This window comes from Delphinapterus leucas, chromosome 15 (assembly GCF_059928025.1).
Source record: "Delphinapterus leucas isolate spDelLeu-1000000601 "Yukka" chromosome 15, BTC_Dleu_Yukka2, whole genome shotgun sequence".
Classification (NCBI taxonomy): Eukaryota; Metazoa; Chordata; class Mammalia; order Artiodactyla; family Monodontidae; genus Delphinapterus; species Delphinapterus leucas.
In genome coordinates, this window is record NC_143143.1 from 37107124 (window position 1) to 37119467 (window position 12344).

A 12344-nucleotide genomic window follows, 5' to 3' on the forward strand; every position below is an offset into this window, starting at 1 on the left:
GAGCTTCTCAGAGGACAAGTCTTTCCCAAGCGTCGGGCCGCTCGGAGCCCATCTGCCCCTCACTTGACAGGGTGCAGATGCTACCAGACAGCAGGAAGCGTTCATGGCTCTGGTGGGGACTAGGCGGGTGTCCACATGGACTTTCGGTTGGATGCACAGACCCCAGGACTCACATGGGATAAAGCTGCCCACGGAAAGGCTGTCGGGAGTGGCTGGCACCCTGCTTCCACGCTGCTCGCCCAGGGGCTCCTTGAGAACGGACGGGTGGAGTCCGCAGTGACTCACGCATCCTGAGGGCCACCAGCCGCTCGCATCCCAGAAGTTACTTACTGGTCTGTTCTCCTCAGGGCTCTGGGGTCATCAGGGGATGAAGCCCCAGGAGGAGGGGCCCCAGAGCCTCCTCCCTCCTGCCAGCATCTTTTCTCAGGGAGGCCGTCCTGGGTCTGAGGTTGTCCTGGGACCTGCTAGGGGACGGGCAGGAGCCCCCATCAGCATTGGAGGGAGAGAGATGCTAGAAACCTCCAAACAAGGAAGGAAGAGCCCGGCCCAAGCCTGTGCCAGGGGTGTCAGAGGGCAGCTCTGCAGGTCCGTCCCCGGGCCCCCCGCCTCCATTCAGCACATGGCAAGGCCCACCTGGGTGTCATGCTTGTCCTTGGAGTTGGGGGACCCCACTCCCCGCCTGACCCAGGGGCTCTGTGTGAGGGTGGAGGGAGCACCAGGAGTTCAGCCTGGGACAGAGGTGCCGGGTGCCGGGGGGAGAAGCAAGTGTTCACTGAGGGGCACAGTGGGGCCTGGCAGCCTGCACAAGACACTCTCCGGGGTCTTCACGGGACCCCTTGTGGCCAAGGGAGGGAGCCTGCTCAAGGAGCAGGCCCCAGGGCCAGCCGTGAGAGGTACACCAGCCCCTGCACTCCCAGGACACGGGTGTCTCACCCGTTTTCTTCCCGGGAGGCCATGTGGGCCCCAGTTTGCCACGTTGCTCTGTGGGTGAAGCTGTTGGGCTCGCACACGGCCCCCTTCTCGGAGACCATGTGTCCAGCCGGGTCCCCGTGCTGCCTGGCACGGGTCTTGCTGGGGCCCGAGTCATGGGAGCGGCAGCTCATTGGAGCCACGTGTCCTTCACTGCAGTGAGGCTGTTTGGGAGAACATGGCGCGCATGTGCGTGAAGACTCAGCGGCTGGATGTCGCCAAGGTGTGCCTGGGGCACATGGGCCACGCGCGCGGAGCCCGGGCGCTGCGGGAGGCTGAGCAGGAGCCAGAGCCAGAGGCCAGGGTGGCCGTGTTGGCCATACAGCTGGGCATGCTGGTGAGTGGGCACCACCCCGATGGGCAGGCCAGCCTCCCACACACAGTGTGTGCTTGTCTGGGCCCTTGGGTTGCAGGGAACAGAAACCCCCTCAAACAAGCTGAGGCCAAAATGGGGGTGGGGGGAGGGAGCCCCCTGCAGAGCCCCCGAGGCCACTCCACTCCACGCCGGTCCCCTCCTTGCCTCCTGCGTGTTTGCGGAGCTCACGGCCCCTTGTACCCCTGTGGCCCAGAGAGGCCGATGGAAGTCGCAGGAGATGCAGGCCGAGTGGCCGGGCACAGCTCACTGTCGGGCTGGGGACAGTTGGGAGCAGACACCCACAGGTCTGATGGGGTCTGGGTGGAGCTCAGACCCACTGGCTGACGGGCAGGCCTGCCCTCTCCAGTGTTGTCTTGACCATCCCCGCCCATGCCCCAAAGTGTCCATCCCACCCAGGGTGTGTTGTGGTCTCAGTCGTGGGCGGGTTGATGGCCTGGCCGCCCTGCCGCCTGCCACAGTGGATCCCTGGTGACTTTTCGCTGCCGTTGGGGGCATCATCGGCGCCAACAGGCACACTTCCTTCCCTCAGGAGGACGCGGAGCATCTGTACAAGAAATGCGGGCGCTACGACCTCCTCAATAGGCTCCTGCAGGCAGAGGGCCAGTGGCAGAGGGCCATTGAGCTGGCTGAGCGACACGACCGTGTGCACCTGCGCACCACCTACTACAATTACGCCCGGCACCTGGAGGCCAGCGGGGACTGCAGCCTGGCCCTCAGCTAGTGAGCACGGGCGGGCAGCCAGGACCTCTTGCCTCTGCTGCCCCAGTGAGGGGGCCTCGGAGGTTCTCAGAGGAAGATCCGGACCAGCACCATCTCGGTGGGAGGGCTTTGGGGGGGCCTGAGCTCTGTGCTTTAGGAGGACCTGCCAGGCTCTGGGTCTCTAGGCTGCAGCGCTGGTCGGGCCTGTGCCCCCCGGACAGTGCTAGTGGTGGAGCTCTTAGTTGGGTGCACAGGCCATTGAGCTGCAAGCTGAACCAGGGAGTGAGCGGCGCTTTCTCTTCTCCCGCAGCTACGAGAAATCAGACACGCACCGCTTCGAGGTGCCACGGATGCTGGCAGAGGACCTGCAGGCCCTGGAGCTATACATCAACAAGATGAAGGACAAGTGAGTGGCTGGGCCTGGGAGGTCTTCCCCCCAGAGCCTCACACGTGAGCTGGTCCCCAGGGCACCGGGCGGGGGCCTCCCCCAGGGACCTCACTCGGGCTCATCCACCCAGCGTCCATGTCTCCTGGCTGCTGGTGTGGGACCCAGGGCTCACTTCGGCGGGAGAGGGGCCTGAGGGAGCACATGCGGCTCCTCGCAGGACCCTGTGGAGGTGGTGGGCCCAGTACCTGGAGAGCCAGGCCGAGATGGATGCCGCACTTCGCTACTATGAGCTGGCGCATGACTACTTCTCTCTGGTCCGCGTTTACTGCTTCCAGGGCAACATCCAGAAGGTAGGAGCCCCGGAGGGAGGCGGGCTGCTTGGCAGAGGAGGCTGCACGCAAAACCCCTGTCCCTGGTGTCTCTAGGCCGCAGAGATAGCCAGCGAGACCGGGAACTGGGCGGCCTCCTACCACCTGGCCCGCCAGTACGAGAGCCAGGACGAGGTGCGGCAGGCCGTGCACTTCTACACACGCGCCCAGGCCTTCAACAATGCCATCCGTCTCTGTAAGGTGCGTGCCCAGCCCCTGCCAGCGCCTCCAGGTGGGGGAGGCTGCTTCCCACCTTCTGTTGAGAGAGTTTCAAACAGAAATTTGGAGACTCATGTCGTGAGTGTCATACCCCTACCCAGGTAGGTGTCTACGTCTCACGCCTCACTCTGCCCAAGTGCGCTCGGGGACGCTCCCTGCTATCCAGGCTCCTGAGCAGCAGGGAGGCTGTTCACGCCTCGTACTCAGTAGACCTACCTAGGAAGCCATTGGACGCTTTGCATCCATAAAAGTGTTCCAGCCCAGGGTCCCACTTCAAGAAGAGTCGAAAAGGTGGAGAGCCCTCATGTCAGGTAGTTCCCCAACGTTCTGTGCTCCCACAGGAGCACGGCCTGGATGACCAGCTTATGAATTTGGCCCTGCTGAGCTCCCCCAAGGACATGATCGAGGCCGCACGCTACTACGAGGAGAAGGGCGAGCAGATGGACCAGGCGGTCATGCTGTACCACAAGGTGAGGCCACCCACTCCAGGCCCCAGGCACAGTGGGGCGCCCAGACGGTGCTGCTCAGAGCTCCCCCGCTGTCCACAGGCCGGCCACTTCTCCAAGGCCCTGGAGCTGGCCTTCGCCACACAGCAGTTTGTGGCCCTGCAGCTTGTGGCAGAGGACCTGGACGAGAAGTCAGACCCCGCCCTCCTGGCCCGCTGCTCCGATTTCTTCCTGGAGCACAGTCAGTACGAGAAGGCGGTGGAGCTGCTGCTGGCCGCCAAGAAGGTACGGGCCCTGCGGGCAGGCGGCCACCCTCACCAACCACGCTCACCAGGAAGGCCAGGCCGGCCTGTGCGGGACTCTCCACCTGTTTCCAGTCATAGCTAAGGAGTCCGCTTTCTTCTGTGTGTGTGTTGTAAAGAGCACATAACGTGAAAGTTACCATCTTAGGGGCTTTTGAGTGTACAACTCAGTGGTGTTAAGCACATTCACGTGTTCGTGCAGCTGATCTCCAAGACCCTACTGGTCTCGCAGAACTCAAACTCTTCTGGCCCCTGGCACGCGCCCTCCGCCTTTCTGTCTCTCTGAGCGTGAGTCTAGGGACGTGTGTCAGTGGAGTCGCTTGTCTTTGCGACTGGCTTTTCGCCCGAGCATAGCGTCCCCCAGGCCGTCCACGCTGCAGCGTGTGTTGGAAGGTCCCTGCTGTTTGAGACTGAACCATATCCCTCTGCACGGACAGACCACACCTGGCTTGTCCAGCATCCACAGGTGGACGTTCGGGTTGCTTCTACCCTTTTTTTTTGGCCACACCAGCACAGCTTGTGGGATCTTAGTTCGCCAACTAGGGATGGAACCTGGGCCCTCGGCAGTGAGAGCGCAGCGTCCTAACCGCCAGGGAATTCTCTCTACCTTTTGACCGTTGTGAATGAGCATGAATGTGCGAACATCTCTTCAAGACCCTGCTTTCAGTTCTTTGGGGAATTTACCCAGAGAGGGAAGTGCTGGGTCACATGATAACTCTGCTCTAACATTCTGTGGAACCGCCACACTGTTTCCACGGCGGCTGAACCATTTGATGCTCCCACCAGCAGAGCACCAGGGTCCCAGTTTCTCCACATCCTCCGCAACACTCCATCTTCTAGTTTCTGATAGTAGCCGTCTTAATGGGTATGTGCACTAATCTTCCTTAAGGAGAAAAATTCCCCTTGATGGAAACTGAATGGAGATATAGAAAATGGTTAGTCACCCAGAATCAGCCTGTCCTAATTGGAAGATCTTTTTTCCTGCAGCCAGAATCACGCTTGCAGTGTGGTCTCTCATTATGAGTGATAGGAGAATTCCTGAGCAAGTGAAAAGGCACACACACCACGTACTTGGTTAGAGAGACCTACTGACTGGCCTCCCCTAAGGCCGCTTCAGACTGACTCTGACCCCAGGAAAAATACCACAGGGCTTCCTCTAGTTAGATGAGTGGATTCTGTAGTTTTACAGTGAAAACCAGATAAGCCAGAAGAGCCGAGAAAAATCTGGAAAGAAGAGTATAGCAAGAGGTGATTAAACCTCCCAGATCATAAACTATATCAGTGCTAGAATAATTGGGGTTTAGTGCGTGATCGGGCCTATAGATCAGTAGGAAATACTAGAAAATCCAGAAATAGAGCCACATACGGATGCACATTTACATGTGGTGGAGGAGCATCTCACAACAGTGGGGATGAGCCCTTCGGTGAATGTGGTTGACACAGCCAGGTGGCCACTTGGGAAAAGTGAAGTTAAACCCGTCTCACCTGCTGCGTCTGAGGAAACTGCAGGCAGGTCAGAGATCTAAGTGCATAGGGAGGCGGCCCAGTGCCACCAGAAGCCACATGTGTCTCGTATGACCTTGAAGGAGGGAAGGCATTTTCTAAATACAACTCAAAACCCAACAGCCATAGTGGGAAAGACTGATCAATTTGACCAAATACAAATTTGAAAATAGCACATGGAAAACACAGCATAAACAAAGCAAAGATGAATAATAAAATGGGAAAAAATGTATTCTACCTATATCCCGAAAGGCCAATCTTCTTAATATGTATAGAGTTTCTATAAACCAATAAGAAATCTACCAACAACTCAAGAGGAAGGACAAAGAATATGGTCAGTTTGTTTTAAAAAAAGGAAATCTGGATGGTTCCTGAATGTCCGATACACAGACTCACTCATATCAGGGGAATACAGATCAGACATGAGGAGATGCCATTGTTTGTGAATTAGGCTAGTAAAGTAAAAAGGCTAGAAAACCCGCCAGATTGTAGTGGGAAACAGTTGTGCTCAGGCTGCAGGTAGGAACATGGCAGTGGCGCCTGCCACAGGTGACAAGCACATCTTCCTTGGTCCAGTGCTTCCTATCGTCAGCAGTCATGCTAACAACACACTTATACACGAGTGAGTGGCATAGGCACAAGGACCTCCGCACCTGCAGGACCACCCCTCTGAGTCTGGGCAGGATGTCCTGCAGGTTCCCAGCACAGCCGTCAGCAGGGCAAATCATCTCCAAGATATAGTTCTTTTTCTTCCCAAGACACATTCTTTTTTATTAATCCACAATGGGCTGTTTTATTTATTTTTTTAAATTTATTTTATTTATTTTATTTTTGGCTGCGTTGAGTCTTCGTTGTTGTGCACGGTGTTTCTCTAGTTGGGCGAGCGGGGGCTACTCTTCGTTGCGGTGCGCAGGCTTCTCATTACGGTGTCTTTGTTGCGGAGCATGGGCCTAGGCGCACGGGCTTCAGTAGTTGTGGCTCGCGGGCTCTAGAGCGCTCGGGCTTCAGTAGTTGCAGTGCGTGGTCTCAGTAGTTGTGGCGCACGGGCTTAGTTGCTCCACGGCGTGTGGGATCTTCCCGGACCAGGGCTCGATCCCATGTCCCCTGCATTGGCAGGCAGATTCTTAACCACTGAGCCACCAGGGAAGCCCCCCAAGACACGTTCTTAAGTGAAGAATATATAATTTTTCTAGAATTTTTAAGGAAAGTTAATTAAATTAATTAAACTCCTTACTTTGAAAACTTGAAAAGAATTATAGAAGAAAATTAGTTTCTGGTCTCCTTTTCCTCCCATAACGAATATAACTTCCTTTTGGGCTGCACGTTTCCTTGGTTGCCTCTAGAGTATCAATAGCAAGAGAAGGTCACGTGCCCCCACCTGGCCGCACTGTTCCCCCCACCCCCACCCCAGGAGGCGGGGAGGTGTGGCTCTCCCCCAGGCCACAGGTGACTGCCCCTTGGTTTCTGTGGCCCTTCCCAGTATCACGAAGCCCTGCAGCTCTGCCTGGAGCAGAACTTGACCATCACTGAGGAGATGGCTGAAAAGATGACGGTGTCCAAGGACTGCAAGGAGCTGTCTGAAGAGTCCCGGCGTGAGCTGCTGGAGCAGATTGCCAGCTGCTGCATGCGCCAGGGCAACTACCACCTGGCCACCAAGAAGTACACGCAGGCAGGGGACAGGCTGAAGGTGAGTGCGGCCCGGCGCATGGGTGCCCTGTGGGATGAGCTTCTGGGCAGGGTTCCGAGGGCGCCTGCCAAGACTTTGCAGCCCAGAGCTCGCTTGTCCTGAAGACACACCTGCAGCATCGGGCGGGAGCTCTGTCCACCTTGCCAGGAAGGGGCCAGCCCGGCTCTTTCTCTGTCCAGGCCATGAGAGCACTGCTCAAGTCTGGGGACACTGAGAAAATTGTGTTCTTTGCTGGCGTCTCGAGGCAAAAGGAGATCTACATCATGGCAGCCAACTACCTGCAGTCCCTGGACTGGCGGAAGGACCCGGAGATCATGAAGAGCATCATCAGCTTCTACACCAAGGGCCGGGCCCTGGACCTCCTGGCCGGCTTCTACGATGCCTGTGCCCAGGTACCGACCCCCCACTTCGAGGGGCCCCGGGTGGATGGAGGACCCATGGGCCCTGACGCCTCCTCCTGCAGGTAGAGATCGACGAGTACCAGAACTACGACAAGGCCCACGGGGCACTGACTGAGGCCTACAAGTGCCTGTCCAAGGCCAAGGCCAGGAGCCCACTGGACCAGGAGGCCAGGCTGGCGCAGCTGCAGAGCAAAATGGCACTGGTGAAGCGCTTCATGCAGGCCCACAGGTGCGTCAGCCGTGGGGCAGCACGGCACTTCCAGTGGACATTCTTCTAAGGAACTCCTTGGACAGCTGGATGGGAAGGGCAGGGTGTGCCGTTGCTCTGTGCACGTCGGGGCTCCTCTGGTTCCTGCAGAACCAGGCCGACTCTTGGGAGGTTGTTCCAGAAACAGCCGAGACCTTTGAGGGAGGAAAGTGGTGGTCGGGGGAGGCAGGTTGGTGTCAGGAGAGGCTGTGTCTGAGGGGAGCCCGGGGCCTGCTCAGGTGCGTGCAGGGGTCCAGCAGGTGGTTCTGGGGAGGGGGCCCGTGGGGTGGAGGCTCGGGCAGCACGCCGCCTGTTTTAGGACAGGCCACAAGTCCAAATGTGTCTGGGGTCTTAGTTTTTACTTACTGGCAGCTAGTCCAGTGCGTCCAAGACCCTTGTGTGGACAGCAGGGCTCAGCTTCTGCCAAACCAATGAAAGCACTTTGCTTATCTGAGAAGAGGCTTTCCAAAGACTTCCAAAAACATTTTGAATGCTATTTATGGAGTGGGGCTCTTTGAAGGGTGCTCCCGCACTCAGATGTGTAGCTTCAGGAACGTCAGGGCTGCAGGAGGGAGGGGGCTTAGCCACAGGGCAGGGTGCTTGGACAGAGGGAGGGGAATGCGGGGGCCAGAGGGCCAGCCTGTGGGGGACTCACAGGGCCTCCTGGTCCCACCCCCACCTGCACGCACCGCACCAGGCACTGCGGAGACCCTGGGCGTCACTGCGTTGGCCTTTGCCTGGGCTGCCCTCCCTGACGCTTCCCCACAGTGACGCACCCCCTCCATGCCCTCGCCTCTCTGCCCCAGGTCACCCTCCAGGCTGCTCCCTGGGCGGGACTGGGATTGACAGGCTGTGCCCTCCAGAGTCTAGTGCAGCACCAGTACCAGCCCTGCAAGCGGTCAATACGTTTTGTTAAAACAAATTAGTGAATTTATGAATTGACTCAATAAAGAATTAATTTAGTTCACGGGAATTACCTTCTCAAAAGCTGCATCCTTGGGCTTCCCTGGTGGCGCAGTGGTTGAGAGTCTGCCTGCCGATGCAGGGGACACAGGTTCGTGCCCCGGTCCGGGAAGATCCCACATGCCGCGGGGCGGCTGGGCCCGTGAGCCATGGCCGCTGAGCCTGCGCGTCCGGAGCCTGTGCTCCGCAACGGGAGAGGCCACAGCAGTGAGAGGCCCGCGTACCGCAAAAAAACAAAAACAAAACAAACAAAAAAGCTGCATCCTCCAGGCCGAGAGCCTGCCCTAACCCCTGACGTGTAGCCGTGCCCTGGGTTGGGGCTCAGAATGTCCCTGCTCCCAGCAGGACATACACCGAGGACCCCAAGGAGTCGGTCAGGCAGTGCAAGCTGCTCCTGGAGGAGCCGGACCTGGACAGCACCGTCCGCGTCGGGGACGTATACGGCTTCCTGGTTGAGCACCACGTGCAGATGGAGGACCTGCAGACGGTGAGGCCGCACCTGGGGCTGATGGGGTTGCGGGGTGATGGGGGTATCCCGGCTGCAGAGCCCCCTGCGGAGCTCGCAGTGGGGGAGGCACCTCCCCACGTTTTGATTTTCTTTCTGACTTTTCAGCCTTTCTTATTTTGAAATAATTTCAAACTGAGAAGTTACAAGAATAATAGAACCCAACCCTTTACCAGATTCATTTTTTTTAACATTTTGCCACATTTATATATTCATTCTATGTTTTAAATTTTCTATTTTATACATAAAATGGGTATTTTCTGAGCCATTTGACAGGCACAGACATCCTTTCCTGTCCCTTCACTCCTCAGTTTGCTAATAACACTTGGGGTGCCCACCTCCTGGAGTTGAGAGAGTGTATGTAAGATGGGTGTCACTTCCTTAAATGTAGGATAGAATGTGTAAGTGAACCCACTGGTCCTGGAGCTTTCTTTGTGGAAGGGTTTTGATAATTCAGTTTAACAGAGCAGTTCTCAAACATTTTGGTCTTGGGACCCCTTTACGCTGGGGAAGTTATTGAGGACCCTAAGAGCTTTATGTGGGTTATATCTACCAATATTTACTGTATTAGAAAATAAGCTAATAAATTTGTAAAATATTTGTTAATTTACTTAAAAATAAAATAAACCCACTACATGGTAACATAAGTAACATTTTCATTTAAAAGAACTATTTTTCAAAACAAAGACATTTAGTGAGAAAAGTAACTTTTACATTGTTGCAAATCTCTTTAATGTCTGACGTAATACAGGACAGCCAGACTCTCCATGTCTGCTTCTGCATTCAATGTGGTAAAATAAGTTTTCAATGAAATATGAAATCTGTGATGAAAACCCAGCTTCACCCCAATGTGTAGGTGAGAAGGGGAGGACCTTGTAGCAGCCCTGTCAAGTATTCGCAGGTCTTAGACACCACACCACACTCCACAAGTGGTGTTTCCTAAGTTAGTTGCAATGAGCAATCTGAAACCATGTCAGCATGCTTTTTGTACTTGTTACCTTAAAACCCGTTGGTCTACCTTCCATCTTTTACATATACATGATTTTGTAACATCATGGTGGTCGTTTGGAAAATACTGGTTCACTGGGTTGTGCAAATGTCAAAACATTTCATTACACACAAGAAATGCTGTTGGCTAACATCCCCAGCGATCTCATCAGGAAAGTCCAAGTGTTGGGTGGACATGCAGCTGGTGGTGGCTGCAATGTAGGTGGGTGTGTGGTGGTGTCTCACTGTGGTTGTAACACACCTTGTCTGTGTGGCTGGTGGCGAGCCCCTGCTCAGGTCCCCTCCTGCAAGTGCTCACACTGCCCCTTGCTTCACTGGGTGTTTGTCTTCTTATTGAGTGTGGCCTGGACGTTGTCTGCATCAGATGTGCGAGCTGCCGTGTTTTCTCCCCGTCTGTAGGGTGTTCCCTTTCATCCCTTGCCCTCCCCCTCCTTCTGGACTCCAGCCACTTGTATATATTGGCCCCTGGCTCAACTCATTCTTTTTCCCAGAATTTTTCCTATTTTCATTTGGGGCGGTTGCTTTGCTGTTGCTGCAAGTTGACTGTCTTCCTTCTGCAGAGTCCGCTCTGCTATTGCTCCTTCCGTAGTTTCACCTCCAGTGGGTCTGAACCGGCTCTCCTCCCTCCATCTCCTGTGTCTCTTTATTCTGCTTTTTCCTCTGCCTTACTGAGCACGTGAAATATTTACTACTGTAAAGTCCTCGGCTCCATGTCAATTCTGGTTGTCCCTATTGGTCGATTCTTCTCTTTGTTATGGTTCATATTTTCCTGCTTTGCAGGTCTGCAATTATTTATTGGATTCCAGACACTGTAAATGTTTTAGGTTGTCAAGTGCTGGAGTCTGTGTGTTCTTTTCAGTATTGTTGAGTTTTCTCCTGGGATAAGGGTAAGTTACTTGGAAACAAATTTGATCCTTTTGTGACTGTATTTGGGAAATCTGTAATTATTTTTCCTTCAAATATTTTTTTTCTGCCTTATTCTCTCTTTCTGGGCCTCCAGTTAAGTGTTAGGCCTTTTCATATTAAGTGGATACACATTTGTAATTGATGTTCATTGTTATTAATCTTTTCTTCCTATTACTTGAATTAGGTAACATAACTATTTTCAAATATACTGACTCTCTCTGGCTGTCTTCAATCCGCTGTTAACCTGTCCAGCAGATTTTTCATTTTAGATTTTGTATTTTTCTGTTCTAGAATTTACACTTAGTTCTTTTTTTTTAGTTTTCTGTTAAAATTTCCTATTTGTTGATTAAGAATGAACACTTTATACTCCTGAGCATAGTTGTAATTGCTGCTCCAAAGTCTGTGCCACTAATTCAAACATCTAGACATGTTGAGTTGGTCTCCATTATTTGTCTTTTCTCTTGAGTATAGGTCAGGTTTTCCTGTTTCTTTTTATGTCCAGCAGTTTTTTGTATCCCGGACATCGTGGATAACACATTGTAGAGACCCTGGCTTCTGCTATGTCTTCTTTCTGTCTTGCTTTCCTTAGGCAGCCATCTTTGTTGAGCTCGGAGTGTAAGCCCCTCCACCGTGGTGGACAGCAGGGCTCTCTGCTCAGTGCGTGGCTTTGCTCAGGCTCCTTGGCATGTGGCCGGTCCCCACCACATGCAGAGTCAGGGTCAAGCAGAGGTCAGGGCAGAGCCCACACTCGGAATCTGTCTGCTCCACAACTGTCTTCACCATTTCCTCACATGCCAGCTGCTGTGGTGGATGCAGTTCTGATTCTGGTTCTTTTGGCCAGTTTCTTTGTGCCTTTTACTTCCCCCAGTGGCCCTGACTGGGCCTCCCCGAGGCAGAAGTTACAAGCAGAAAACTCACCCAAGTGTCGGCTCCCCCTGCCCACCTGCCCACGGTTGTTCTCCAGAGCCTTTTGCATTTTGCCCAGTTTGTCCTTGTTGTTTGGGAGGGGGGCTGGTCTAATGTGAGTTACCCTGCCCTCCCCAGAAGCCTCTGTCCTTGTTCTTTTTGGTCTTAGTCCTCTGAAACCAGCAGCAGAACCCCACCTGGCTGCATTTTCCCTTCATGTTTTAAAGGACAGCACACAGACTGTGCTATAGTCCACGTGCTCTGCCCACAGCCTGTCCCTCGCAGGTAGTTCCTGGTGAGGCTGCAGTGACCCCGAGGGACCCCCGCTTTCCTTTCCCAAGTGCTGGCAAACCCAGGATTGACAACTCATTCAGAAGCGTTGCCAGTGGGCCAGGCTGGCCTCACGGGGCACAGTTCCCAGATTCCCAGGAAAGCCAAGCGTCCGTGGCCC

General features: G+C 54.6%; 1 protein-coding gene across 8 annotated transcripts in view; it reads left to right on the forward strand.

Annotated features, from left to right (window-relative positions):
- The window catches only part of IFT140 (intraflagellar transport 140), a 70488-nt gene that overhangs the window by 55505 nt on the left and 2639 nt on the right, over positions 1-12344 (forward strand). For 6 of the 8 annotated variants that reach the window (XM_022594435.3, XM_089896409.1, XM_089896407.1 and 3 more), the window contains 10 exons: positions 1129-1306; positions 1875-2065; positions 2355-2450; positions 2650-2782; positions 2858-3001; positions 3361-3750; positions 6751-6957; positions 7137-7349; positions 7421-7587; positions 8914-9055. In XM_022594435.3, coding sequence (XP_022450143.1) covers positions 1129-1306; positions 1875-2065; positions 2355-2450; positions 2650-2782; positions 2858-3001; positions 3361-3750; positions 6751-6957; positions 7137-7349; positions 7421-7587; positions 8914-9055 — 1861 coding nt within the window. The remainder of the gene's footprint in view (positions 1-1128; positions 1307-1874; positions 2066-2354; positions 2451-2649; positions 2783-2857; positions 3002-3360; positions 3751-6750; positions 6958-7136; positions 7350-7420; positions 7588-8913; positions 9056-12344) is intronic. The other 2 variants (XM_089896408.1, XM_089896410.1) reach the window with 2 other exon arrangements.